The 24,776-nt window shown below is 45.5% G+C and overlaps 3 protein-coding genes across 5 annotated transcripts in view; 1 reads left to right on the top strand and 2 right to left on the bottom strand.

Annotated features, from left to right (window-relative positions):
• Positions 1-12,144: 12,144 nt before the first annotated feature.
• Positions 12,145-18,954, bottom strand: OSGEP (O-sialoglycoprotein endopeptidase). The gene is made up of 11 exons (XM_027553425.1): positions 18,435-18,954; positions 16,918-17,037; positions 16,562-16,737; positions 14,201-14,296; positions 14,018-14,067; positions 13,794-13,872; positions 13,173-13,238; positions 12,980-13,070; positions 12,679-12,754; positions 12,482-12,580; positions 12,145-12,333 (listed from the first exon to the last, which is right to left on the bottom strand). The coding sequence occupies exons 1-11, from the start codon at positions 18,547-18,549 to the stop codon at positions 12,294-12,296; spliced, it is 1,008 nt and encodes a 335-aa protein (XP_027409226.1). The 5' UTR covers positions 18,550-18,954; the 3' UTR covers positions 12,145-12,293.
• Positions 18,955-19,054: 100 nt separating this feature from the next.
• On the top strand, positions 19,055-21,651 carry APEX1 (apurinic/apyrimidinic endodeoxyribonuclease 1). The gene is made up of 5 exons (XM_027553426.1): positions 19,055-19,165; positions 19,458-19,583; positions 19,814-20,001; positions 20,514-20,706; positions 20,851-21,651. Exons 2-5 carry the CDS (start codon positions 19,526-19,528, stop codon positions 21,366-21,368), a joined length of 957 nt encoding a protein of 318 aa, XP_027409227.1. The 5' UTR covers positions 19,055-19,165; positions 19,458-19,525; the 3' UTR covers positions 21,369-21,651.
• Positions 21,652-21,738: 87 nt separating this feature from the next.
• PIP4P1 (phosphatidylinositol-4,5-bisphosphate 4-phosphatase 1) overlaps positions 21,739-24,776 on the bottom strand; it is a 35,662-nt gene continuing 32,624 nt past the window's right edge. For all 3 annotated transcript variants that reach the window (XM_027553429.1, XM_027553428.1, XM_027553430.1), the window contains exons 2-7: positions 24,522-24,712; positions 24,052-24,158; positions 23,514-23,619; positions 23,257-23,309; positions 23,069-23,159; positions 21,739-22,583 (exon numbers count right to left, since the gene is read on the bottom strand). In XM_027553429.1, coding sequence (XP_027409230.1) covers positions 22,440-22,583; positions 23,069-23,159; positions 23,257-23,309; positions 23,514-23,619; positions 24,052-24,158; positions 24,522-24,712 — 692 coding nt within the window. In that variant the 3' untranslated portion in view covers positions 21,739-22,439. The remainder of the gene's footprint in view (positions 22,584-23,068; positions 23,160-23,256; positions 23,310-23,513; positions 23,620-24,051; positions 24,159-24,521; positions 24,713-24,776) is intronic.

Raw genomic sequence — 24,776 nt, 5'->3', positions numbered from 1 at the left:
TGAAGGGTGAGTTAGGGGTCAGTCCTGGCCTTTGTTGATTTTTCTGTGCATGCTAAAGCTGAGACCCTGGAGTGAACAGTACTGGGGTGAATCTCAGATATAACCCATCTGGTCCAAGAAAGGCAGAGGGGTGGGGGAGGTGAAGGGGTATGGGGAGGGCTACCAACCGTGACCTACTCTTAGTGAGGGGTTTCCTTGTCCTGAGGTGGAGTCAGTGGTGACAAAGCCAAACCCAACCCTGGGGCTGCTATCCACCAGATGGGTCAACAGAGAGGCAACCTCTGGTTGTTCTGGCCTGCAAAATGGGTGATAGTGACTAACCTCTGCGTGGATCCTCTTATGGCCTCCCCTTCAAAAGACAAGGTGGCCAACACCTTGAGCCCCTACCAGGAAGAGGAGGAAGTGCTACCCAGCAGAGACAAACCCCAGGTCAACCTCTTCCTTCCCCTGCCAACAAGGACAAGGACACTGGACCCTGAGTTCTCTGCCAACCCCATGGTCCTGGGACAGCTCCACCACAGCCACATGTTTCAGGAAGCTCTGCTCAGCTCTGCCATGGTGAGACCCATAGTTCACAGCGAATCCACAAAGGTTGGATGAAATCCGCTTTTCTGGGCAATTGTCCATCCTCCATTAAACTCCTTGGGACTGATCTCCCTCCATAGCACCTCCAGGTCTTGTTGCTGACATGCTTGCTGGGGAGGGGTCTTGGCATCTCATTCAAGGGACATTATTTTTTCCACCTCTACTCAGGAGCCCCATGTGTAACCATGCTCCTAAGATCATCTGGAGAATTCAGGACTGGCAAGTCCAGACCTAGCAAGTCCCAGTGTGTGTTAGCTAGACCATGGAAGTCATGGTAACAGATTGGTGCTCAGGATTCTCAAAGGTTGGGGATGAAAGCATGAAAAGAGGATTTTGCTCCAGAGGAGAGTCTCAACGGTACGTCCGAGGGTAAGAGGGCTGAGGGTGACCTTGACTTCTCCCTCCCGACCCTGCTTCCCCAGATCTATTGCATGCTGGACATCTGGGGCATTATCCTCTACCTGCTGCTGCCTTGGCTCACTGCTCAGGCACAGGTATGGGCTCATCATTCTGTGGGACAGTAGGAAGGGCTTTAGGACTCAGCCTGAGTGAATTAAAGGAGCCCCATTCTTATCCCACTCCAGGGCTCAGATGGCTCATTATAATACTGCTCTCAGCTTCAGCCCCTAATATCACCAGCCTGTGTATCTCAGTCACCTCCACCAGTGCTAAGTCTCTTGTGACTCCATGATCTCTTAGGGCCCCTAGTCCTGTCGAGAGTTGCTGAGACTGACTGACTCTTCTCTCCTCTCTAGTGGCACCTACTTCCCTGTCTTGCACAGCTCGCGTTCTGAGTTTAGCAGTTCCATGGAATCATCTTTGCTTTTTCCAGTGCAGTAGCCATGGCTGTGCATATGGTAGGCTACATGAAGACCCTTTTGGACCTGTTCCGGATAAAGCCCATCTCCTTCCTTGGTGTGCCCTTTTCTCAAGTCCACTGACCATCCGGCTTATACTTTTGTGACTCCAGCCTGGGCAAGTCAAATTTTTTTTTTAATTGGGAATAATTGCTTTACAATGTTGTGTTGATTTCTGCCATACAATGATGTGAATCAGTATATATGTATATCCCTTCCCTTTGTAGCCTCCCTCCCACCCACTCCTTATCCCACCCCTCTAGGTCATCACAGTGCCTTGGGTGATTTATTTTAAGAATTAGATGGAGGCATCAAATCAGCCAATAAAGTCTCTGTGACCCCCCAACCTCTGTGTTCTGCCCTTCCAGGAGCATGGAGCACATCTACTAAACATGGATCCTGTAAATGAGTTTTGGGTGGTGGGCCTGGTGACTGTGACTATCCTTCTGGGTATGGCACTGGCAGGCATGGAGTGGGAGTCCAAGGCAGGTGAAGGGGAATTGAGTTGGGGGTGAAAAGACTAAGGGGATAGCAGTGAGAGCTAGACAGATCAGGAACAGACTGAATGTGGGGAGATGTGTGTGTGTGTGTGTGTGTGGTTGACAGAACTGATTTCCAGGGACACAAACCTGAAACCAGCCAGTTCTGCAGGGGGAGACTCCCCATGCCAGTTCTTGAAGGGGAAAGTAAAGAGGACTCCTTCTGAAGATCTGTTGGGATGAGCACTAGACATGATTACCAGGTGAGAGATGCCCTGTTTCGTGCTCCCAGATAGTTACAATCTTCAGATTCACCTCTAGCATGGGAAAGGATGCTTTGCAGTTTGAGGCAAGAAGGAAAAGGATAACCATTCAGCCACAATCCTTTATGGAAAGAGGCTGGCGAGAAAGGGAACAAGAGGACTGGACAGAACAGTGAAGATGAGACACAGAGAGGGAGGAGGAAGAGTTGTTCCTTCTCTTCCACCACCTCTCTTTCTTTCTCTCCCTGGGGGAGTGGGGCGTGGGGGATGTCACCCGTCGAGTTCCAGATTATCTTCTTCCTCATCTTCCTCTCCTTTATCAACTACCTGCTGGGGACACTTCTCCCCACAAACCCCAGCCAACAAGTCACTGGCTTCTTTGGGTGTCAAGGTGAGACAGTGGGAAATTAACTGAGAAATGTGTACCCTCCTCAGAAAAGACCCCTTGACTTCTGATTCTCTATGTCATTCACAAGTTGGCCAGCAGACCATTCAGAGTCCTTGTTAAGTCCCTGGACCAAAATTCCCTTATGCTTCCCAGCCTAACTTAAGTCACCAACACTAAACTGAGTAGAGGGGTAATACTTTGGGCTGAATGAAAGAAGCCAGGAGAGCTCCTCAAAACCTCACCTCTTCTCTCTGTTCCTTTACATAGGAAGCATTTTCTTAGAAAATATGGTTCCACAGTGGTGAGTGTGGTCCAGAGGGCAGTGTCCTTGGTGCATTTTCCATCTTCTTCTTAGCCACTGGGGTACTCACCAGGACCAAAACCTCTGGGGATCTCAAGGTGAGAAGGATGTCCAGGCCTGGAGTGCACTCTATTGCCCCTCTTCTCTCCACTAATGGGTAAACTTTTGTTAATATTACCCTACTACAGGTATCCCCACACGAACTGTCCTTGCCATCTCATGCACCACACTTTCCTACCTGAGCATCTCTGCCACAATTGGTAAGGTCCTCCACTTCTGCCTTCAGTGTACAATGACCTAGAACCCTGGTTTCTGCTTCTCTGAAGGGCTAGGTGATGAAATGAGCAAGAGGAATTCATCAATTATATTAAAAGTAGTTTGTATGCTAGTAGGCCCCCAGTACTTGGATGCAATCTCAAAAACAACAGAATGATCTGTTTATTTCCAAGGCAAACTATTCAATATCACAGTAATGCAAGTTTATGCCCTGACCTGTCATGCTGAAGAAGCTGAAGTTGAACAGTTCTATGAAGACCTACAAGACCTTCTAGGACTAACAACAAAAAAAAGATGTCCTTTTCATTACAGGGGACTGGAATGCAAAAAGTAGGAAGTCAAGAGATGCCTGGAGTAACAGGCAGATTTGTCCTTGGAGTACAAAATGAAGCAGGTCAAAGGCTAACAGAGTTTTGCCAAGAGAACGCACTAGTCATAGCAAATACCCTCTTCCAACAACAAAAGAGAAGACTCTACACATGGACATCTCCAGATGGTCAAAACCGAAATCAGACTGATTATATTCATTGCAGCCAAAGATGGAGAAGCTCTGCACAGTCAGCAAAAACAAGACTGGGAGCTGACTCAGATCAGCTGGCTCAGATCATGAACTCCTTATTGCTAAATTCAAATTTAAATTGAAGAAAGTAGGGAAAACCACTAGACCATTCAGGTATGACTTAAATCAAATCCCTTACGATTATACAGTGGAAGTGACAAATGGATTCAAGGGATTAGATCTGATAGACTGCCTGAAGAACTATGGGCGGAGGTTCATGACACTGTACAGGAGGCAGTGATCAAGACCATCCCCAAGAAAAAGAAATGCTAAAAGGCAAAATGGTTGTGTGAGGAGGCCTTATAAATAGCTGAGAAAAGAAGAGAAGCTAAAGGCAAAGGAGAAAAGGAAAGATACACCTATTTGAATGCAGAGTTCCAAAGAACATCTGTAAAGCATCTGCCTACAATGTGGAAGAGATCAGAAAGCCTTCCTCAGTGATCAATGTAAAGAAATAGAGAAAAACAATAGAATGGGAAAGACCTCTTCAAGAAAATTAGAGTTACCAAGGGATCATTTCATGCAAAGATGGGTAAAATAAAGGACAGAAATGGTATGAACCTAACAGAGGCAGAGATATTAAGAAGAGGTGGCAAGAATACACAGAAGAACTATACAAAAAATCTTCATGACCCAGATAACCACAATGGTATGATCACTCACCTGGAGCCAGATATCCTGGAATGAGAAGTCAAGTGGGCCTTAGGAAGCATCACTGTGAACAAAGCAAGTGGAGGTGATGGAATTCTAGTTGAGCTATTTCAAATCCTGAAAGATGATGCTGTGAAAGTGCTGCACTCAATATGCCAGCAAATTTGGAAAACTCAGCAGTGGCCACAGGACTGGAAAAGGTCAGTTTTCATTCCAATCCCAAAGAAAGGCAATGCCAAAGAATGCTCAAACTACTGCACAGTTGCACTCATCTCACATGCTAGCAAAGTAATGTTCAAAATTCTCCAAGCCAAGCTTCAACAGTATGTGAACCATGAACTTCCAGATGTTCAAGCTGGATTTAGAAAAGGCAGAGGAACCAGAGATCAAATTGCCAACATTCATTGGATCATCAAAAAAGCAAGAGAGTTCCAGAAAAACATCTGCTATTGACTATGTGAAAGCCTTTGACTGTGTGGATCACAACAAACTGTGGAAAATTCTTAAAGGGAAGGGAATACCAGACCACCAGACCTGCCTCTTGAGAAACCTGTATGCAGGTCAAGAAGCAACAGTTAGAACTGGACATGGAACAAAACTGGTTCCAAATTGGGAAAGGAGTACGTCAAGGCTGTATGTTGTTACCCTGCCTATTTAACTTATATGCAGAATACATCATGAGAAATGCCAGGCTGGAGGAAGCACAAGCTAGAATCAAGATTTCCGGGAGAAATATCAATAACCTCAGATATACAGATGACACCACCCTTATGTCAGAAAGTGAAGAGGAACTAAGGAGCCTCTTGATGAAAGTGAAAGAGGAGAGTGAAAAAGTTGGCTTAAAACTCAACATTCAGAAAACTAAGATCATGGCATCCGGTCCCATCATTTCATGGCAAATAGATGGGGAAACAATAGAAACAGTGACAGATTTTATTTTGGGGGGCTCCAAAACCACTGCAGATGGTGATTGCAACCATGAAATTAAAAGACGCTTGTTCCTTGGAAGAAAAGCTATGAACAACCTAGACAGCATATTAAAAAGCAGAGACATACTTTGCCAACAAAGGTCCAGGTAGTTAAAGCTATGGTCCAGTAGTCATGTATGGATGTGAGAGTTGGACTATAAAGAAAGCTGAGCACCAAAGAATTGATGCTTTTGAACTGTGGTGTTGGAAAACATTCTTGAGAGTCCCTTGGATTGTAAGGAGATTGAACCAGTCAATCATAAAGGAAATCAGTCATAAATGTTCATTGGAAGGATTGATGCTGAAGCTGAAATTCCAACACTTTGGCTACCTGATGTGAAGAACTGACTCCAAAAGCTGAACTTGGAGAAGACCCTGATGCTGGGAAAGATTGAAGGCAGGAGGAGAAGGGGACAACAGAGGATGAGATGGTTGGATGGCATCACCAACTCGATAGACATGAGTTTGAGCAAGCTCCGGGAGTTGGTGATGGATAGGGAGGCCTGGCATGCTGCAGTCCATGGGGTTGCAAAGAGTCAGACTCAACTGACTGACTGAACTGAAAGCCCCATCCCCTTTTTCAGCAGTTCTCTCCATCCTTCATTTCATTGATGAATTGTATGGTGTTCTTTGATTACTGAATTTGGTCCTCCCCCAACTCTATTCCTCTTTGGCACTGGTGATACCCAGACAGTCCTACTGCTTTGGGCTGGGTGTTCTCTCCCCATGAAGGAATACGTGTCCTAAATCTCATTTCCGGGTTCCTGCATGATTTGAGATGTTGGGTCTTTTTTTTCTTTTTTCCACCAGGTCTTAGTCATGGCATGTGAGATCTTTTTAGTTACAGCATGTGGGATATAGTTCCCTGACCAAGGGTTGAACTCATGCCCCTGTGGTGGGAATGTGGAGTCTTAGCCACTGGACCACCAGGGAAGTCCCTGAGATGTTTGAGGAAATAGGACTGACATGGGTGTAGAGTGGGTGCTGCCTGGTGTCAGATTGCCAGTATGGCTGGTGTTTCAGCAGATATTTGAGAGTCACAGTCTTGTCTCTGTGGGCTCTCTGACTATGACCAGGTGAGTGAACCAGTGGGGAAAATTAAAGAGATAAATCTTACCTAACCCATTTCCCAGCATAGAGTAGATGCCCAAAAATCAGTAATGACTTAAGTGGATTCAGGGAGGAGGAGCCAAAATCTGACAAAAGAGGAATTTCTGTGATGGCGGGTACTGGCCGTAGGGAGAGTGGCTAGAGTCTCCAGCTAAATGTGTCTGAACCAGGCTTATGGTTACCAGTTTGGAAGAAATGCCAACAAAGCAGAAAAAACTGAAGAGTAAAGAAGCCCTTTATATCTAAACTCCCAAGGACAGAAATTTCAGGGGACACACTCTCTGTTCCCTGTTGAATCTGGGGTTTCCTTTCTCTGTAGCCAAAAGGCCTTTGAAGACTTGGTGGCCTTCTACGGAGTGCAGAAGCCACACCAAAGGGGGACCTGACATCTACCTCTCTCAGCACTCCTGTTCCTTCAGGCTGTTCCTCTGAGCAGGACCTGTGGACAAACCCAAAGCAGGTGGGTATACAGGAACTGCCCCATTAAAGTGGGGCACTTGTCCCAGAGTACAGACTGACAATGGTGCTTACCCTTGTCCTGCTCCTTTTCCTAACCATGCAGTCAGAGCAGCACATGTGCCTTCATGAAGTCCTATGGCTGCTCTCACAGACGTGAGTCTGGGAAGATTCTAAGCTACAGGGTCACAGGGCTCAGGGGTTGGACTAGTTCAGTGGTAAAGAAGCTGAGCAACAGGTTCTCTTTCTCACAGAGCCTTCCATAACAGGAGCCTACCTGTCATCCCATCAGCCTGCCCTGGGGCCCTATACCTGAGCTGGCTGAAGATGCTGTCCAGGGGCCTGATGTTCCTATTGCCTTCATCTGTGAAAATCAGCAGGACACACTGAGCCTTTACTGTTAGTAAGAGGCTCAGGAAGTGAAACAGCTAGGAGGAGTTCATAATTTAGGACTCAAGGAGCCATTTTATATGGCTCCACAAACTTCAGGCCTACTCATGTGTAGCCCAAAGCTTTGGACATACAAGGGTTTTGTTATTATTTTTGGTTGTGCTGGGTCCTCCTTACTACACACTATTTTTCTCTAGTTGCTACAAGTGGGAGCTACTCTCTAGTCGCAGTGCTCAGCCTTCTCGTTGCAGTGGCTTCTTGTTACCAAACATGAGCTCTAGAGCATGTGAGCTTCGGTAGCTGTGGAACATGGGCCTAAGTTGCCCCATGGCAGTGGGCTCTTCCCAGACCAGGGATTGATCCCGTGTCCCTGCATTGGCAGGTGGACTCTTAACCGCTGGACCACCAGGGAAGCCCCATACAAGGGTTTTACAACAGCCTAAAGTTTCCTGGTGGCTTAGATGGTAAAGCATCTGCCTACCATCTGCCTACCTACGAGAGACCTGGGTTTGATCCCTGGGTTGGGAAGATCCCCAGGAGAAGGAAATGGCAACCCACATCAGTCCTCTTGCCTAGAAAATCCCATGGATGGAGGAGCCTGGTAGGCTACAGTCCATAGGGTTGCAAAGAGTCGGACACGACTGAGCAACTTCACTTTCACTTTAAAGTTTCCTGAGAGAACCCCCCCCTCCACTGAACAATACGAACTGCGGCTACAATGCCAAAGACAGCCCTTCTCCAAAATCTATTCCACCTCATGATATTAATAAAAATTTACAAATACCTGAGGCTAATGTATAATAACATACTTGAAAACTCCCTAAGCCTAGAGAAATACAGACAAGAATTTATCTTCTATCTTCCATCTCTAAGTTTCCACTTCAGACCTCTACCCCAAATGCATTTCAACCCATTTATGTCTATCCTTTGTAAAGAAAACAACTAAAGAATATTTATCATCATTTCCTACTTACTAAGTAATCAGAAACTGTCTCCAAGCTCATGTGATCTCAATTTAAAAAATTTTTTTGCCCAAGTCCTGTTTTATAGTCCTATATTTCTTTGGTTTAGTTTCCCATAAATTTATTCATTCATTCAGCAAATACTAATTGTAGTCAAATGCTCTACCACTGAGCTACGTGTGAGTAAGTCGCTTCAGTCATGTCCGACTCTTTGCAACCCCATGGACTGTAGCCTGCCAGGCTCCTCTGTCCATGAGTTTCTCCAGGCAAGAATACTGGAGTGGACTGCCATGATGGAACCTGTGTCTCTTACGTCTCCTGCATTGGCAGGCAGTTTCTTTACCGCTAGCACCACCTGGGAAGCCCACCATGGAGCTATACCCGCTAGCAAATACTAATTCAATGGCCACTATGTGCCAGACCCTATTTTAAGTACTGTGAGATGATATGTCAATGAATAAAACAAGATACTCCTCCTCTCAGGGAGTTTATATTCCAACAAGAGGACAAAGAACATAATAAATACAACCATTAGATTACAAGGTGATTAGTGCTATGCAGAGAAATAAAACAGGAGAGTGGGTTAGAAAGCACAAAGGAGTACAATTTTAAGTAGGGTTGTCAGGAAGACCTCACTAAACTAAGCTGAGCCAAGACCTCTGGGAATAGCCTCCCAGGCAGAGGGGGAAACAAGACCTTAGGGGTGGCAGACCTGCCGTGTTTAAGGAAGAAAAGACAGATGAGGCCGGAGCAGAGTGAATGACAAGGTAAGTAGCAGGTAATAAGGTCAAAGCAGTAAAGGGGGAAGGGTGGGGCAGGTCATGGAGGTTCTCACAGGCCTTGAAAGGACTCTGGATTTTATTCTGAGGTAGGAAAACACGGGAGGATTTTGAGAAGAGTGACATAATCTGGCTTCCACATTAACACTATTCACTCTGAATGACTGCTGATGAGAACTGACTGTAAGAGGGAAATGGTGGAAACACGTAGACCAGCTCCTGCAATAATCTTGGAGATAATTCTGGCCTGGGCTAGGATGGCAGCAGTGAAGTCCAGCAGTGGATTCTGGATATATTGTGAAGGTAAAGTCAATGTGATCTGATGAATTGGAGGAGATGAAGGAGGTGTCAAAGGTAATACCAAGGCACTTTGACATGAACAACTATAAGGATGGAGTTGTCACTGACTGAAATAGCAAAGACTGCAGCAGTAAGCTGGGACAAGTTCACGTTTGTATATGTTAAATTTGAGATGCCTATTAAGCATCCAAGTAGAAATGCTGAGGGCAACTAGACATTCGGGATATAAATCCAGATTGGAGCTAAAAAATGGGGAGCCCACCACAATGAAATGGCTTTAATGTGTAAGACTGGACGACATCACTCAAAGTATGTATGTAAATAGGAAATAGTCCAAGGACTAAACTCTCAAGAGCTATGGAGAAACCAGCAGAGGCAACTGAGGCAAACCAGAGATTATGTCCTAAAGCCAAGTAAAGACAATGTTTCTAAAAGGGTGCGCCAAATCCTGCTGACAGCCTGTGTAATATGAAGCAGAAGATGCCATTAGATTTTGGTTCATGCAAGTCCTTGGTGATCATGGTAACAGCTGGGTGCAGTCAACTTAATAGGAAACTGGTGGAGAGGAAGTGCAGATGACTCTTTTAAGATGTTCTGCTATGAAATAAAGCAGAATGAATAAACTATAAAGATATATTAGTACAGCACAGGAAATATAGTATTTCACAATAACTTTAAGTGGAGTATAATCTATAAAAATACTGAATCACTGTTATACATCTGAAACATAATACTGTAAATCAACTATACTTGAATTTAAAAAATAACTATGTTTTTAAAAAATTGAACAGGAAAATTGGAAGCAATTGGAAGGGGAAATGGGGTCGAGAGAGACTTGGGTCTTTGTTAAGATGAAAAAATGACAGCATATTTGCATGCTGATAGGATGCTCCAAGAGAGAAAGGAAAATAGACCCTACAGGAAAGGAGATAAGAGATGTCCTTGAAAGAGCATGGTACCAGCTGTCCAAGGACCTGGAGGGGAGCCTGGGCAATTTGTTTAGAGCAATGCTTCTCAACCTTGACATGAATAGCATTTAACCCCAGATAATTCTGTTGCAGGGAGCTGTTGTGTGTACTGTAAGCTATACTGCAGCATCCTTGCCTCCACCCAGAGCACCACCTCTCAGTTACAACCCAATGCCTTCTGGGAGCAAACTCAGTCCCAGCTGGGAACCAACTCAGTCCCAGCTGGGAACCACTGGTATGTAGTAACAGTAGAGAAAAATATAAACAACAAAAATAGTAAGAGGGAAAAAAAAGATACAGTAACAGGAGAGAAAGCAGAGCATATGGGTATAAATGCTGGAAGTTATGGTAAGCATAGTGGTAGGAGATTGTGAGCCTTTTCACTGTCTCTATTTTCTACCAAAAAGTGAGAATGAAGGGGATGTTGGAGATGTGAGGGGTCAGAAGGAATAAAACAGGGATCAGAAAAGAGGTAAGTGATGAATTCCCAACTTTGATGCCTCAAGCAACAGAGTTCCCCCCAACCACCCTGGCCAAAATAGGAGGGCAAGTGAAAAGACTAGCAAATACTACTTTTAGCATACAGGACCCACTGAAGTTTCATGGTAATGAATTTAAAGTCAACTTGGCTGTTTTCCCCTAGCCCTTTCAGCTGAATGGGTGTAGGCATAAAGTCAGTGAAGAGTTGAGTGCGACAAAAGCCAAGAGAAGCAGAAGAGACTAGTTATCTGCAATGAGGTGCTCATGACTGGCACTTAGTTGGAGGACAGAAGTGAAGGCATGTGGTGTCAATTGGAAAAACAGGAAGTAATGATGGGAGAATGGGATGTTTGAGATTGAGATATGGAGTAGCAGTAGGGCTGGAATATGACCAAAGGAATGAGTAGCTGAAGTGGGCCTATAGGACAAGATCAGTGGAGTGCAAAGAACTGAGACCAGAGTGTTAGCAAGATAATCTATATGGATATTTTAAAGCACCAAGATTTATGACAGATACTGTTTTAAAGCTGAGGTATGTTAGAGATGAGCGTAGTCTAAAAATAGTATGAGGAAAAATGAGGACTCCCACACTGCCTCCAGGCCGGCCTAGTGCTACAGTGGGTGTGAGCGAAACCACCGCCACTACAGGTGGGAGGAGAAGCAGAATCCTCAGGAGAAACCAGGGCTCAGAGCACACCTGTGTACAGCGAACATTCAGAGATGATGTTGAGGATACATGGGATTTTTGCTAATGACTGGCTGCTAACTTCAGAGATCACAAAAGAATTTTAAGAGTTAAAAGAAGAGGGTGGACAGGGACAAAAAAGGGAGTGGAGAGTAATGGTTATTAGAGTTTAAAAGATGAGAGGTGACTTGATAGTCACACTTCTTATGGTGACTGGTATAAATAAAAGTGCATGATGACGTTTGTTCTGGTGGTTGTGGCAGGACATGTACCCAGGGCCTCCCTCTGGTCTGCCAATGGAAATGTCTGTAGGCTTAAGTGTATGGAGGAGGGACAGTTTTACTTTTGAGTTATCAATTAGTATGAAATTATATCTGGCTTCAGGCTGTTTTCAGGGAAATCCTGAGTACCTACACTTCAAAGAATTTAAACAAGGTGATGAATGTAAAGCAATTAACACAAGACCTGATGCTAAAATAGTACCAATGATAATGCATTCCTAAGGGAAGGTTAGAATATCTCAGAGATTCTCCTCAATTTTAGCTCCAGAGCAGCAGCTCCCAAGGCTACCTGCAGTCTGCCAGGGTGCTGCTCTGACCCCTGCCATCCTTATCCATCGAACCATCAAAAGGATTTAACCATTGCCAAATGTGTATTTTTCCGGAACACAAGTCAATTGCCAACATATAAAACCAAAAATATTTTAATGCTGAGTCAATTCTTGAGGTTCAAATGATGAGACAAGGGAGTCCAAAGCCTTGTAAGCATAGAGATTAAGGCCTAGGGTCCCTTGGGCTCCACTCAGGGCACCAAATCCTCCAATCCTGTTAACTTTGTTAGTCCCTCCAGGTCACTTCTACTTCATCTGTCCGATACCTGTTTAAAAAAAAAAAAAGGAAAAATTTGGTGGACAGTTATCCCTTATTCCATTCTTCTTTGCCCTCACGATTCTGGGTCCTCTTCCTGCTGGATTTTTGCCTACCTCCCATATAATGCTGTCTACCTCCTCCAAGGGGCCATTTACCTCTGTGTGATCCCAGATTCACTGAGAGGGGTCCTGTGTCCAGCCTGAAACATCTCCCACCCAGCCTGGGCTATCATGGCTCCATTGTCAATGCAGAATCTGGGAAGGAAAAGAGGTATGAAATTCATGATCTAAGGGTAGAAAATCACAGCAATTGGGGGGCGGAGGGGAGTGTGTGTGGGTGGGAGGGCCTCTACCTTTCATCTGTGGCAAAAAGCCGAGCTCCACGTTCCTGGCACATGGTCTCCATCATTTCCTGTAACCTCACATTACCTACAGAGGCAGGGGTACAATTAGCTTATTTTTAGCCATTTCTCCAGTCCAGCTACACACCTCATGTGCACTGACTTAGGAAAATGAAGTAGGTGCAAGGACTGGGAAGCACAGGACAGAAACAAAATAAGTAATTTCCCCAAACCCTTAAGAGATTTAGAGTATCAGGAGCAAGAAGCACATGCCCCAAAATACAAAAGAGAAGGCCAGTCCAATGATACATACACCCTACACCTCCCACAATGAGGGCCTCCTGGGAGCCACAATGTGCCATGGCCCGCTCTGTGATCTCGACCAGCATTGCAAACACAGTTTCCTGCGGGGGGGGGGGTGGGGCAGATAAGTTGAAAACGTCAGAGGCGATCCCAGTTTAGTTCTGTCAGCTCCACCTTTCTATCCCAGCTCTTCACTTCATTACCTGCAGAGAGAAGCACAGATCCTCCGGAGTACACTCTCCAGTGGCCAGCATCCGCTGGGCTACATCCTGTAGTTACAGGGGCAAACAGATAAAACAGTGAACTGTGGTCTGGGGATGACACGTGAGCAAAAAACTAGCACACTTGGAGGATCACTGCATTTTACCACAATTCACCCATACCAGTATATCTTGCTCTTCACTGGCACTGAGCTATACATATAAAACCAGCAGCCTTCTTTCAAGATTCAGTAATCATGAATGCCTGCCCTCTCACTTTCTGCCCCCTACCCTGGTAAATTTTTCTCCAGACTTATCCCCATCTGACCCTTTTAATTTTTTTCCCATTTCTTTGTCTGTTTCTTTTTCTGTGTCCCTCCCTCCTCCCATGCCCCATGAAACTCATGCTCCAAGTAGGCAGATTTTTGTTTTGTTCCATCTAGTATCACTATTACCTTGAACAGCACTTGGTACACAAAAGATGAGTATTTGCTAGATGAATTTATTCAGCATCTAACATAGGCTAGTACTATGCTATACGCAGAAAATACTACACTGAGCAAAACTCGCACACTTCACTAAAAAGCATGAAAAGTGCCCATCTCCTCACCTCCCCACACTCACCTCAATAAAAGACAAGATCCCAGAGAATGAGACGTCCATCCCCTTTACAGTGTATGGCAGCTCAACTAGCTTCTTGCCTCTATGTGGGAGTGAGTATATGAGGCACTAAGCCTGTAGTCAGCTGGCTGCTCACCCTCCAAAGCCCTCCCAAAGCTCATTCATACATACACAGGGAAATCCTTGGCACCCCACCAGTCAGCCTCCTTCCGTCTTATTCCCCTTACCGCTTTGCCATTTGCTCAATGTTGTAGCCTGGACTTGGGTCATTGGAAATCTAGCAGAAGGAAAAACAGGATGAAGGTGGGTATCTATGAAGCAAAAGAAGCTAATTTATCTTCCCTTTCCTTTTCCATGGCTCTCCCAAAATTCATTCACAACTTATATTCTCTGTATCCTCAATGATTTACCTTCAGCACTCGAGCAAAACGATCCAGACAATTACCCACAGCAATATCGATGGTTTCCCCAAAGATGCGGTAACGATGTTCTGAATACGCAATCACCTAAGGGTGATGAGGATGTCCATGAAACCTCAAGTCTGTAAAGAGGAGCATTTGGCTTGGGGAAGAACATAGCAGAGGATCAACGTGGTCACTAGAACTTCAATAAGCAACGGAAATAAAGTACTTTCCCAAACCCTCAATAGGTACTTTTAAATAGCGCTTCCCTGAGAAGTCTATATACACCCTAAGGATTCCGAGAGTAGATTTCTAGTCTAAAGACGGTAACCTAGGTCAGGGGAGAAGTAAATTATCATTTTGGATACATTTTTCTAGCTTGGAGGTTGCTGATATTCCTTTAAAAGCAGTCAAGACAATGCGGACTAGGGAAAGCTTTCCTTCTTGGAGGCAGGGAACCAGACTTCTTCAAGATTATCCTACGAGGGTGGTAGTATTTGGAAACCACTAAGGTAGAGTTAAGAAAAAAAAAAAAAAAAACTCAAAAATCCCAGGGAACTCCCTGAACCTGGTAGCAGACGCATTCAGTCCCTGGCAGGAGAACTAAGATCCCACAAGCCACTTGGTGCAGCAATAACAACAACAAAAACAAAACCCCAAAATTCCATACTGGGTCAGACTAATTGCTCATCCAGCTCAGCACTGGCAACCAACTTCTGTCCACTCTTCATATGTGACCAACTTCTAGCACAGAGAGTATTTATCAGCCATTGATACATAAGCTCCAGACTTCTGACAGTACTTCCAAAGGATCCCTAAGTCCCTTTCCCTTTCTGGTGCTGCTAGGGATTTTCTTCCATTCTGATGTAGCCCTTACTCTACTGATAAAAGGCTGGAAACAAAACCATAAAGAAAAATTCTGCCTTTCTACTTCTGTCATCTGCTCTTCCCCAGTCAATCATCTTGTTTTTCACACCTAACCAGGCTTCAAAGGGAAAGAGGAAAAGAGAAACTTCCATCACTGCTCATCTCAAGTAAATCTTGTAAGCTTCCACTGTTACTTTCCACACCCCAAGTTCCTAACCTTGTATAATAAATATCCTTCAGGCCTCAACCAATTACTTGTTCTCTACCCATTAAAGTTCCCACGTCATTTTCATAGAAATGCGTCCTTTATCTTTAATAACTATTTCACAAAATGAACTTTTAGAATATAATCCTTTCAGGAGAGAGGAATCAGTCTGGACAATAATCCCATCAGGTGTTAGGTGGAAAAGGAGGGCTAGAGTTCTCCAATCTCAACTTAAAAAGATCTTGTAAGGTATCCAAAGAACTCTGGCTTCATCTATAAATTTAAAACCTCTTCCACCATTCATAAAATGTTTTTTAATTACTTACATTTTCACTCTTAAAAAAAAAAGAAAAAAAGCTATATATTTATCACCAGTAACTAAAACAAAACAAATGTTGTAAAGAAACAAATGAGATAGTACCCTTTATTTTTTTCCTTTTTTAAAAAAAATTTTTCTGGCTGCACCTTGAGGCATGTGGGATCTCAGTCCCCTGACAAGGGATAGAACCCATGCCCCTGGCATTGAAAGCAGAGTCTTAACCACTGGACTGCCAAGTGCCCCTTAGTTTTAATCGCTAACATTCATAGGAAAAATAAGCTTCAAAATAATGAAAATAAAAATCCTTATTTTAAATACTTCAATCCTTACTATTCTTTCCTTCTCTAGGCTGGAAATTCCTCATCTCTATAGCCACATATAAAGATTATCCAATGTTCCAGTGTATCACATTTTAGCTTCAGATGAGCCCAGTTTTCCTACCACTCAGGCAGAAAGTAAAAGTTGCTAGTACAGTGCCTCAGAAATTAAGAAGGAATGGTGGAACTTTTCTGCTGTAGTCCTGAATGGCTTCTGTCAAAATGGGCAAGTTCATGAAACCTGGGAGGTGGTGATGCCCCTGGCCAGTCATCATGAAGAATACCTATGATCTTGCTACCTTGCTAGCAAGGTACAAAGTGAAAGCTACCACGGGCAAGAAGCAAATCGCCAGGAGGTCAGAGAGCAAGTCTTTTGTGAAACTTTGTAACTTGAAGTATATCACTTCAAGCCCACAAGGTACTCTGTAGGTATCCCCTTGGAAGAAACTATTGCTAATGAGAATGTCTTCAGAGACCCTGCTCTTGAATGTGTGGCCCAACAAGAGGTCAAGGTCAAGTTTGAGGAAAGATACAAAACCAGCAAGAACAAATGGTTCTTCCAGAAGCTGTGGTTTTAAATCTGTTTTGTTTCAGTTATTAAAAATACCCAAAAATCTATGAAGGCAAAAAAAAAAAAAAGAATGGTGAAGCATTCTAAATACCTGTGTATTTCCTCCACTGACATACAGCACAGTTGGGTTCGTGGCTCCAGTGATGAGGCGGCCCATTTCTATGTGACCTATACAGTGGTTAACACCCAGCAATGGCTTATTCCATAACTGGGCCACAGTACGGGCCACAACAGCCACAGAAACCAGTGGGGCACCCATGCCAGGACCTATGGGAACAGAATGGGGCTTAGAATCCTATAGAGATTGAGAAAAACAGAGTTGAGGGAAGTGGGGGATGTGAAGGTACAGCGGATATAGTGGTGGTATCAAAGGTGAGCTGCAGGCTATTTTGACCTAGCTGGGTTCCAGGTGTATTCTTCCACTGTTGCCCACACTTCTAGCTATACCTTTGGTGTATGCGATGCAATCAATATCCTCAGAGGTTAATCCAGCCTCTGTTAGTGCCTCTTGCAGCAAGTCCAGGATAACAGCTCGGTGGTGCCTGGCCGTATCACCCGGAAGGAATCCTAGGAGACAGACACAAGTCAGAGATCCTAAGAATTTTCCTACAGAAAGGCACCTAGAAGTCAAAACAGACATTTGAGTAGGGTAGGAAGAGTCCCTTCCCTTTTCCTCAAACATCCTGTCCAGATATAGTTTTTTCAGCCTGTTCAGCTAAGCTAAACAGCTCTCAGAAATGCCCTTCTTCATACCCAACTCCTACTCAGGACTCAATGATACCTATCTCATACTTTTTGGTGATGTCCTGGAGTGCTGCGATTCATGGGGTCGCAAAGAGTCAGACACGACTGAGCGACTGAACTGAATTGATCTGTGACTCTACAAACACTGTGCATGGTAACATCATTGAAATTAACACACTATATGTAACATGTAACAATTAGAGCATTATAGTTAATCGGTACTTTTCCCAGCTTAACCATGAGCATCTCAAAGCACTACCTGTTTTATCTTTACATTCTTGGTGCCAAATGCCAGGAAGCTTGAGTGCTAAACATATATATCCATTTCTAACAAGTAACCTGTTACATCATCACCTGTTCAGGGACGCTTTTCAGGTATACACAAGCCTGCTGCCCTCTCCTATGGAAGGAGGTGTTTGGGGGGAAGGTAGGAAAGACACAATGCTGCTGCTGCTGCTAAGTCGCTTCAGTTGTGTCCAACTCTGTGCGACCCCATAGACGGCAGCCACCAGGCTCCCCTGTCCCTGCGATTCTCCAGGCAAGAACACTGGAGTGGGTTGCCATTTCCTTCTCCAATACATGAAAGTGAAAAGTGAAAGTGAAGTCGCTCAGTCGTGTCCGACTCTTACACAATAGAACTTAGAAATAACATTTACGGAAAGTGGTCAATGTGTCTGGTACTTTAACTCTCCAGACCGAATGACGCAGGTATTATCATTCCCATTTTAAGAACAAGGTACAGAAGTCCAAAAACAACTACCGAATACTGCAAGGGAAGCCGATAATTAGCACATAAAAGGTGCTCAGTATAGGCTGAACAACTCAGAAGATACAGTTCCAAGTGCCTATAACTCTTCTACCCATCAGCCTCGGGATAATGTGTGTGCATGCTTAGTCTTGTCTCAACTCTGCGACCCCATGGACTGTAGTCCGCTAGACTCCTCCGTCCATAGCATTCTCCAGGCAAGAATATTGGGAGTGGGTTGCCATTCCATTCCCCAAAGGATCTCGACCCACGGATCGAATTCAAGTCTCCTGTACTGCAGGCAGATTCTTTACCATTGAGCCACCTGGGAAGCCCTTTTTACCGTTACATAATCTCAGAGAGTAGGATCAAAAATTAGGAGGCACAATGCGCACTCTTCACCAACGTTTAGAAAGATGGCAGGGGACGCTGTGCGGAAAAGTGCGCCACGAGTTACAAATCCCCAAGTCCTCACCTGTGCCGGGAGGCGTGACGTAAGTCCGCCGCGGGTTCGCCAGTACTTTGCCATCCCGTACCACTCCCACGCCAATCTTGTTGGCGCTGCCTTCAAAACCCAGCACCGCCGGCATGGCTCCGAGCTAGCACTGGAGCCAAGGAGCCCTCACCAGTCCGCGCTGGGACGCAGACTCCGGGTTGCCGAGTAGGAGGATGAGCCAGTGGGTGCTAAGCAGCCGCGCCAACCAGAACAACAACTACCAGAAAATTCCCATAGGTAGCGCGCCGACGCCGGTCCCAACCTCTATCGTTACGACGACCCATCAAGACCCCTTCGAGGGCCTGTTCGCTTAACTGCCGGGAACGCTGAGCCGGCGTCTGCTCCTTAAATTCCTATCCGTTCCTCTGCTTCTCTCCCATGGTCCAGCCCAGCCTTTCCCCTGATTTCGTTCTCTCTTACACAGCTTTAGGATCTCTAGTCAGGGTGGCAGAAAGAGTTGTGAATCTGGCATATTGATAAACAGCCCAAGAATGGAGGTTGGGACCTTCAATGTCCCGGAGTTCACGAGAAGGGCGGGAAGCTTTCGGTCACGTGGTACAACTAGACCAATGACCCTTATTCCTCCGCCCCTGGAAGAGCATCTCAGATCATGTGACCACGCCACTTACCCACGTGGGGCACAGCGTGCTCCATTCTTTGTGCTGGGTTAAGGAGGAGGCATACAGGGGCCGCAGCAGGTCAGCTAAAGGGTATGTGTTGTTTTGCCCATCTTAGCAGCTTCTCTGGACGTCTGATCCGCAAGGCCAGGTCGGGACTCTCAATTCAGTCCCTCGTTTGGCCGGAGGGCGGATCTCGCGAGAAGTGTGTAAGACGACGATGAAATGATCTAGTCTCGGGGGTGAGGGGCTGAAAGGCTGATGGTGCACAGAGGCGGGGAAAGAATTCAGAGATAATACAGTTTGAAAGGCGGTACTTGGTACGTGGGCGTCGAGGGTGGAGTCTTCTGCTCTAGCTGGTTTCACGGCTTCTTTGCACTTGTAGGCAGCGCGATCAAAATACTGCTTCAGTGGGCGAAGTGGAACTGGTGCAGAAGGGCATACATTACAGTGATGCCGAAACGTGGGAAAAAGGGAGCGGTGGTCGAAGACGCGGAAGAGCCCAAGACTGGTAAGAGAATGAAATGGGCCCCTCTCCCTAGAGGCAGCGATAGGGATGTCTATAATTATCTAGCTGAACGGAAGTACGGACCGTTGAACGGAAAGTCCAGACCGCCACCGACAGTATTCTTATTTGTGAAGAAGTCGCGGCAGCTGCTGGCTTAGTGGGTCTATAGTTAACTCTGAATCAAAGTTGGATACCGCCAACTTATATCCCATGATGTATTACTTATTTTATAGAGCCAGAGGCGAAGAAGAGTAAGGCAGGAGCGAAAAAGAACGAAAAAGAGGCAGTAGGAGAGGGCGCAGTTCTGTATGAAGACCCCCCAGATCAGAAAACCTCACCCAGTGGCAAATCAGCCACACTCAAGATCTGCTCGTGGAATGTGGATGGGCTTCGAGCCTGGATTAAGAAGAAAGGTTTAGATGTGAGTGGAATTAAGGGGGTGCAGAGGCTGATCTTGGGGTTTAATCATCTTTTTCCATCTTAGTCCCCAGCATGATAGTTTTCTTGTGGGAAAGGTACTAGGTTTTCACCAAAAAAAACCCTTGTTATTTTTCAAATGCCATTTCAACAGTTCTACTGCCATTTTCTTATTTATAATGTCCTCATCTCTTCCCTGGCATGTTGGGAAAACCTCCTTACTGGACTTGCTCCATTTTATTTCTTGCATAGCCAACATTTAAATAACTACTGCTTAAAAATCTTAGCTGGCTATCCAGGGCCTTTCAGGGAAAAAAACAAGAATTCCTCAGTGTTGCATGTAACACTTTTCTTGCCTCTTTGCCCTGCATTTATAAGTTTTAATATTATGCTGCTAGACGTTATTTCTGCAGAGACTGTGTCTCATCTGTATATTTCTAGTATTTCGCATATAGATTTTTCAGTAAATGGCTGCTGAATTGATAATACTTTTTCTACATTTAATTTCACTTACAGTGGGTAAAGGAAGAAGCCCCAGACATCCTGTGCCTCCAAGAGACCAAATGTTCAGAGAACAAACTACCAGTTGAACTTCAAGAACTGTCTGGATTGTCCCATCAGTACTGGTCAGCTCCTTCAGACAAGGAAGGGTACAGTGGTGTGGGCCTCCTCTCCCGCCAGTGCCCACTCAAAGTCTCTTATGGCATTGGTGAGACCCTATTGATTTTCTAAAGCCCAGTGCCTCCAAACTCATTACTGGTATCCCAGTCCAGCCCCAATTCTTGATTCTTTTATTCTCTCCTTTCCCTTTTCTTAAAACTTCTTTTTGCTAATTGTTCCATCATTTCTGTAGGTGAGGAAGAACATGATCAGGAAGGCCGAGTGATTGTGGCTGAATATGACGCATTTGTGCTGGTGACAGCCTATGTGCCTAATGCAGGCCGAGGTCTGGTGCGCCTGGAGTATCGCCAGCGCTGGGATGAAGCTTTTCGCAAATTCCTGAAGGGTTTGGCATCCCGCAAGCCCCTTGTGCTATGTGGGGACCTCAATGTGGCTCATGAAGAAATTGACCTTCGCAACCCGAAGGGAAATAAAAAGAATGCTGGCTTCACTCCACAAGAGCGGCAGGGCTTCGGGGAATTGCTGCAGGCTGTGCCACTCACTGACAGTTTCCGGCATCTCTACCCCAACACCGCCTATGCCTACACCTTCTGGACCTATATGATGAATGCGCGATCCAAAAACGTTGGTTGGCGCCTTGATTATTTTTTGTTATCTCAGTCTCTGTTGCCTGCATTGTGTGACAGTAAAATCCGTTCCAAGGCTCTGGGCAGTGACCACTGTCCCATTACCCTATACCTAGCTCTGTGACACCTCTTCCAAATCACATTGAGCCTGGGAAATAAGCCCACCAAGCTAGCTTTAAAATTCTTACCCCCAAACTTCTTTAATAATTGCTATCTAGAGACATCTGCATTGTATTTCCCTTCTAAACTATGAATCCTTTAACCAGGTTTCTAATAACAGATGTAAGTTCTCAAGAAGGGTGTTTGTGTAGGGGTAGTGCTTTTTTCTTTTTCTTTTTTTACATTAATCAAAAGCTACTGATACTTCCTTTGAACTGTCCCTGTGAAAATAAAGAGCCATAGTTTCAGCTTTGGTGGTGGTGTATTCTATCCCTTCATGGGGCTACAAATTCCCCTCATCCTTTCATACACACAGATTAACAACTGGAAAAGAATAGAGTCATGACCTTATTTATTTACAAGCACAGGATGACTCCCTAACCTCTCCCATGACAGAGCAACCCTATCCAGCCCAGTTAAATAACCGCAACTGGGGCATAAGGTTGAAAAGGAGGAATTATGGGAAATACAGGACTAGGGGACCATACCCCACATTAAATAGTTATATACATCAGTTCCTGTGGTTCTGTACAGAGCAGCGGCTGACCCCACCCCCACAGGACACAGAATGGGGGGAGAGGAGACTGAGGGTGCTGAGACCAGAGCCAGCCCCTGGTGAAGTGCAATAGCAGCAGCAAGGTCCTAATGGTGCACAAGAGGGAGGGAGACCCCCCCAGGGCTACCCACCCCAACCCTGCCCTGGAATGTGTAAGGGACAGGAATGGCTCTCAGGGAGCATATAGGAAGGACAAGGCTAGAACTGTCTTTTTGGACCCAGGTTTAGGGGCAACTTCTCACCTACTTCACCCTAAACACAGCAACTGTTGGAGGAAAGCAGGTGGCCAGCAGTGGTCTTACCTATCCCTCCAAACCTAGGTGAGGGCCTGGTTCCTTCCTACCTCTCCCCAGGGAAAAGGAAGGCAGCTGCTTGGCTCCCCTTATAGAAGCCCAGGGAGCCTTTTACCACGGCTCCCTTTATAGTGTCACTGTCCCCACCAGGGAGGGGCCAGGCACAGTCTGTGGGTCGTCGTGGGGCTCAGGAGAAGTTCTGGACAGGGTGGCTGACCTTCATACAGGCCCAATAGAGAGCCCGGCCCAAACACAGCACTGCCAACAGGATGACAAATGCCCAGGCTGCATAGATGCCTCCATATCGTCGTGCATGCTTCCATGTGCCAAACTGAAGATGAAGAAGAACAATGGGGTTACTGTTGATCTCTCACCACTTTCCAGGAAACCTAGTAACAGTAACAAACAACTCAAGCTTCAGTTTCTGTCCCCTATCCACATGTGGCCACCTTCAGAGACCTTTTAAAAGGCCCAGTTGTCAAACTCCCTTCTGCTAGGCAGGAAGATAGTCAAACAATCCCAGACACCTGTCAGTTTTTCTTCATGTCTGACAACTTCCTATTAGCAACTGAATCTAAGCCACTTCTTTGTTCTATCCGCCACATAAAGAAGATAGCTGTTTTTACTCTGATAGTAATATTGAGACTTTATCAGTCTTCAAATTTAGGTCATCTTGTTTGTTGAAACAACACAAACAACCTCTCCCCTCTCCCCCCCTCTCCCAGTTTCACTTCTTTTTAGGATAGCTATTTCCCCAATCTTAACCTTAGAAGATGAGGCTGCAGAATGAAAGGGGCTGGATCAAGGTCTACTCACAGCAAGGCCAGTGGCAGTGACTGCCAAGAGTAAGCCAAGCAAGAAGCAGCAGATGCATCTCTTTCGCGGATATCTGCGCCCAATAGATGACCTGTGGGGAGGCAAACAGAAATGGATACTTGGAATGGCCTTGTAGATTTTACTCTATTCATTACCCAGCTCAAGGATGCTGCTCCCTAATCACTCACACTTTCCTGCAGTGTGGGCAACGGGCCAAGGTTCGGTCTGTGAACTCTGTCCACTATGGAGAAAGGAAAGGGAGAAACCAATTAATAGTAGAAGCAGGGTCATTTTCAATGAGAGCCTGGGGCAGTGGGAGATGGGGAAATGGTTCCTTATAGAACAGACCTTTTCAGGATTCATTATCATAACTCAGAAATACATTCATGACGACATTTCCACTCCTGCCCCTCCCTACCCTCAGCCTCCTAATACTTCTGCTCACCAGAAAAGTATTCTTGCAATGTCCACAGATGACCCTGACACCCACAGGTTGTGGTTCTGGACTCAAAGGTCCTGGATGCACAGGCCCCAGGTTGATGATTCTTTTGCTGTATAGAAGAAAACGACTACGTTTAGAAAGTTTTTAATCCTAAGGATCCCTACATTATTCCTCCCTCACATCCCCTACTCCCTGCCTTTAGAAGTCCCTCTGCTTCTCTGCACTGCCAGCCCTACCCCAGAGAATACTTGTGGGAAGAGCACGGCTTAAACTTAAGGTCTCTAATGTCCCTTTTACCTCAGGATAATTCACCCAGTCTCTGAGACTATCCATCTTCCTAAAGATGGAGTAGTCTTTTATCCTCATCTTTTTACTGAGATGAAAAAGATGGCTATAATGTTCTAGAGACACAGCAGCCCTTAGCTTTTTCTCCTTCTAAATAAACACCAGGCTCCCTCACCTTTACATTCTCTGTAAACATTCATCCTTAGGCTTTCCAATTTTCCCCACTAATGCCCTTCCCCAAGTTATTCCTCCTCACCAGTAGGGCCGAGGGCAGGCAATCCGCTGGGAAGTCACTTTGCAGATAAGGAGACAGTTGCAGGGACATCGAACATATTTTTTCCCTGGGGGTGCATTCTTGATTGGCTAGAGAATAATGGGGACATCAGTAAGCAAATCTCTAATCCCAATCCCTGTTCTTCCAAAAACACCTTCTGAGAAGAGATCAGAGAGACAAAATCTTAGCCAGGACAGAGAAATGAAAGGCATATAACATGAGATTTACAAACTAAAACTAAGCTTAAGTATAAAGATAGGTATGAAGATGAGGGATGGTAAATATTAGCCTGGTGAGTGGCTTCTGGGGAAATGGTGTGTGAGACTCCTGGAACTGAAACCTGGGTTTCAGGAAAGGCCCTTGGTCAATGCCTGAAGGTCCGGGTCTAGAATCAAGGGATCAGAAAGAGGATCCAGAAAACAGGGCCCGTTTCATAGGTTTGTATAACTCACAGTGGCTTCATTGCAGACGCCACATTTGACTACATGCTGATGCATCTTGCCTTCCACGTTGATGAGAGACTGGCAGACTCGGCAGGTGATCATGGGAGCACTCCCACTGTCCGGGCTGGTCAGGGGTGAATAGGGGGGTGGGTCTTCCCCAGGCAACACTGCTGGGTGTCCCTCGGGGAACGGGGGAAATGCTGGAGAGGAAGGTAAAAAGGGCTGGCATTACTTGCAGACACCCCCACTGATGCTACACGGAGT

Source organism: Bos indicus x Bos taurus, chromosome 10 (assembly GCF_003369695.1).
Source record: "Bos indicus x Bos taurus breed Angus x Brahman F1 hybrid chromosome 10, Bos_hybrid_MaternalHap_v2.0, whole genome shotgun sequence".
NCBI lineage: Eukaryota > Metazoa > Chordata > Mammalia > Artiodactyla > Bovidae > Bos > Bos indicus x Bos taurus.
The sequence above is the reverse complement of the archived record's forward strand: the minus strand, read 5'-3'. Positions and strand labels throughout refer to the sequence as shown.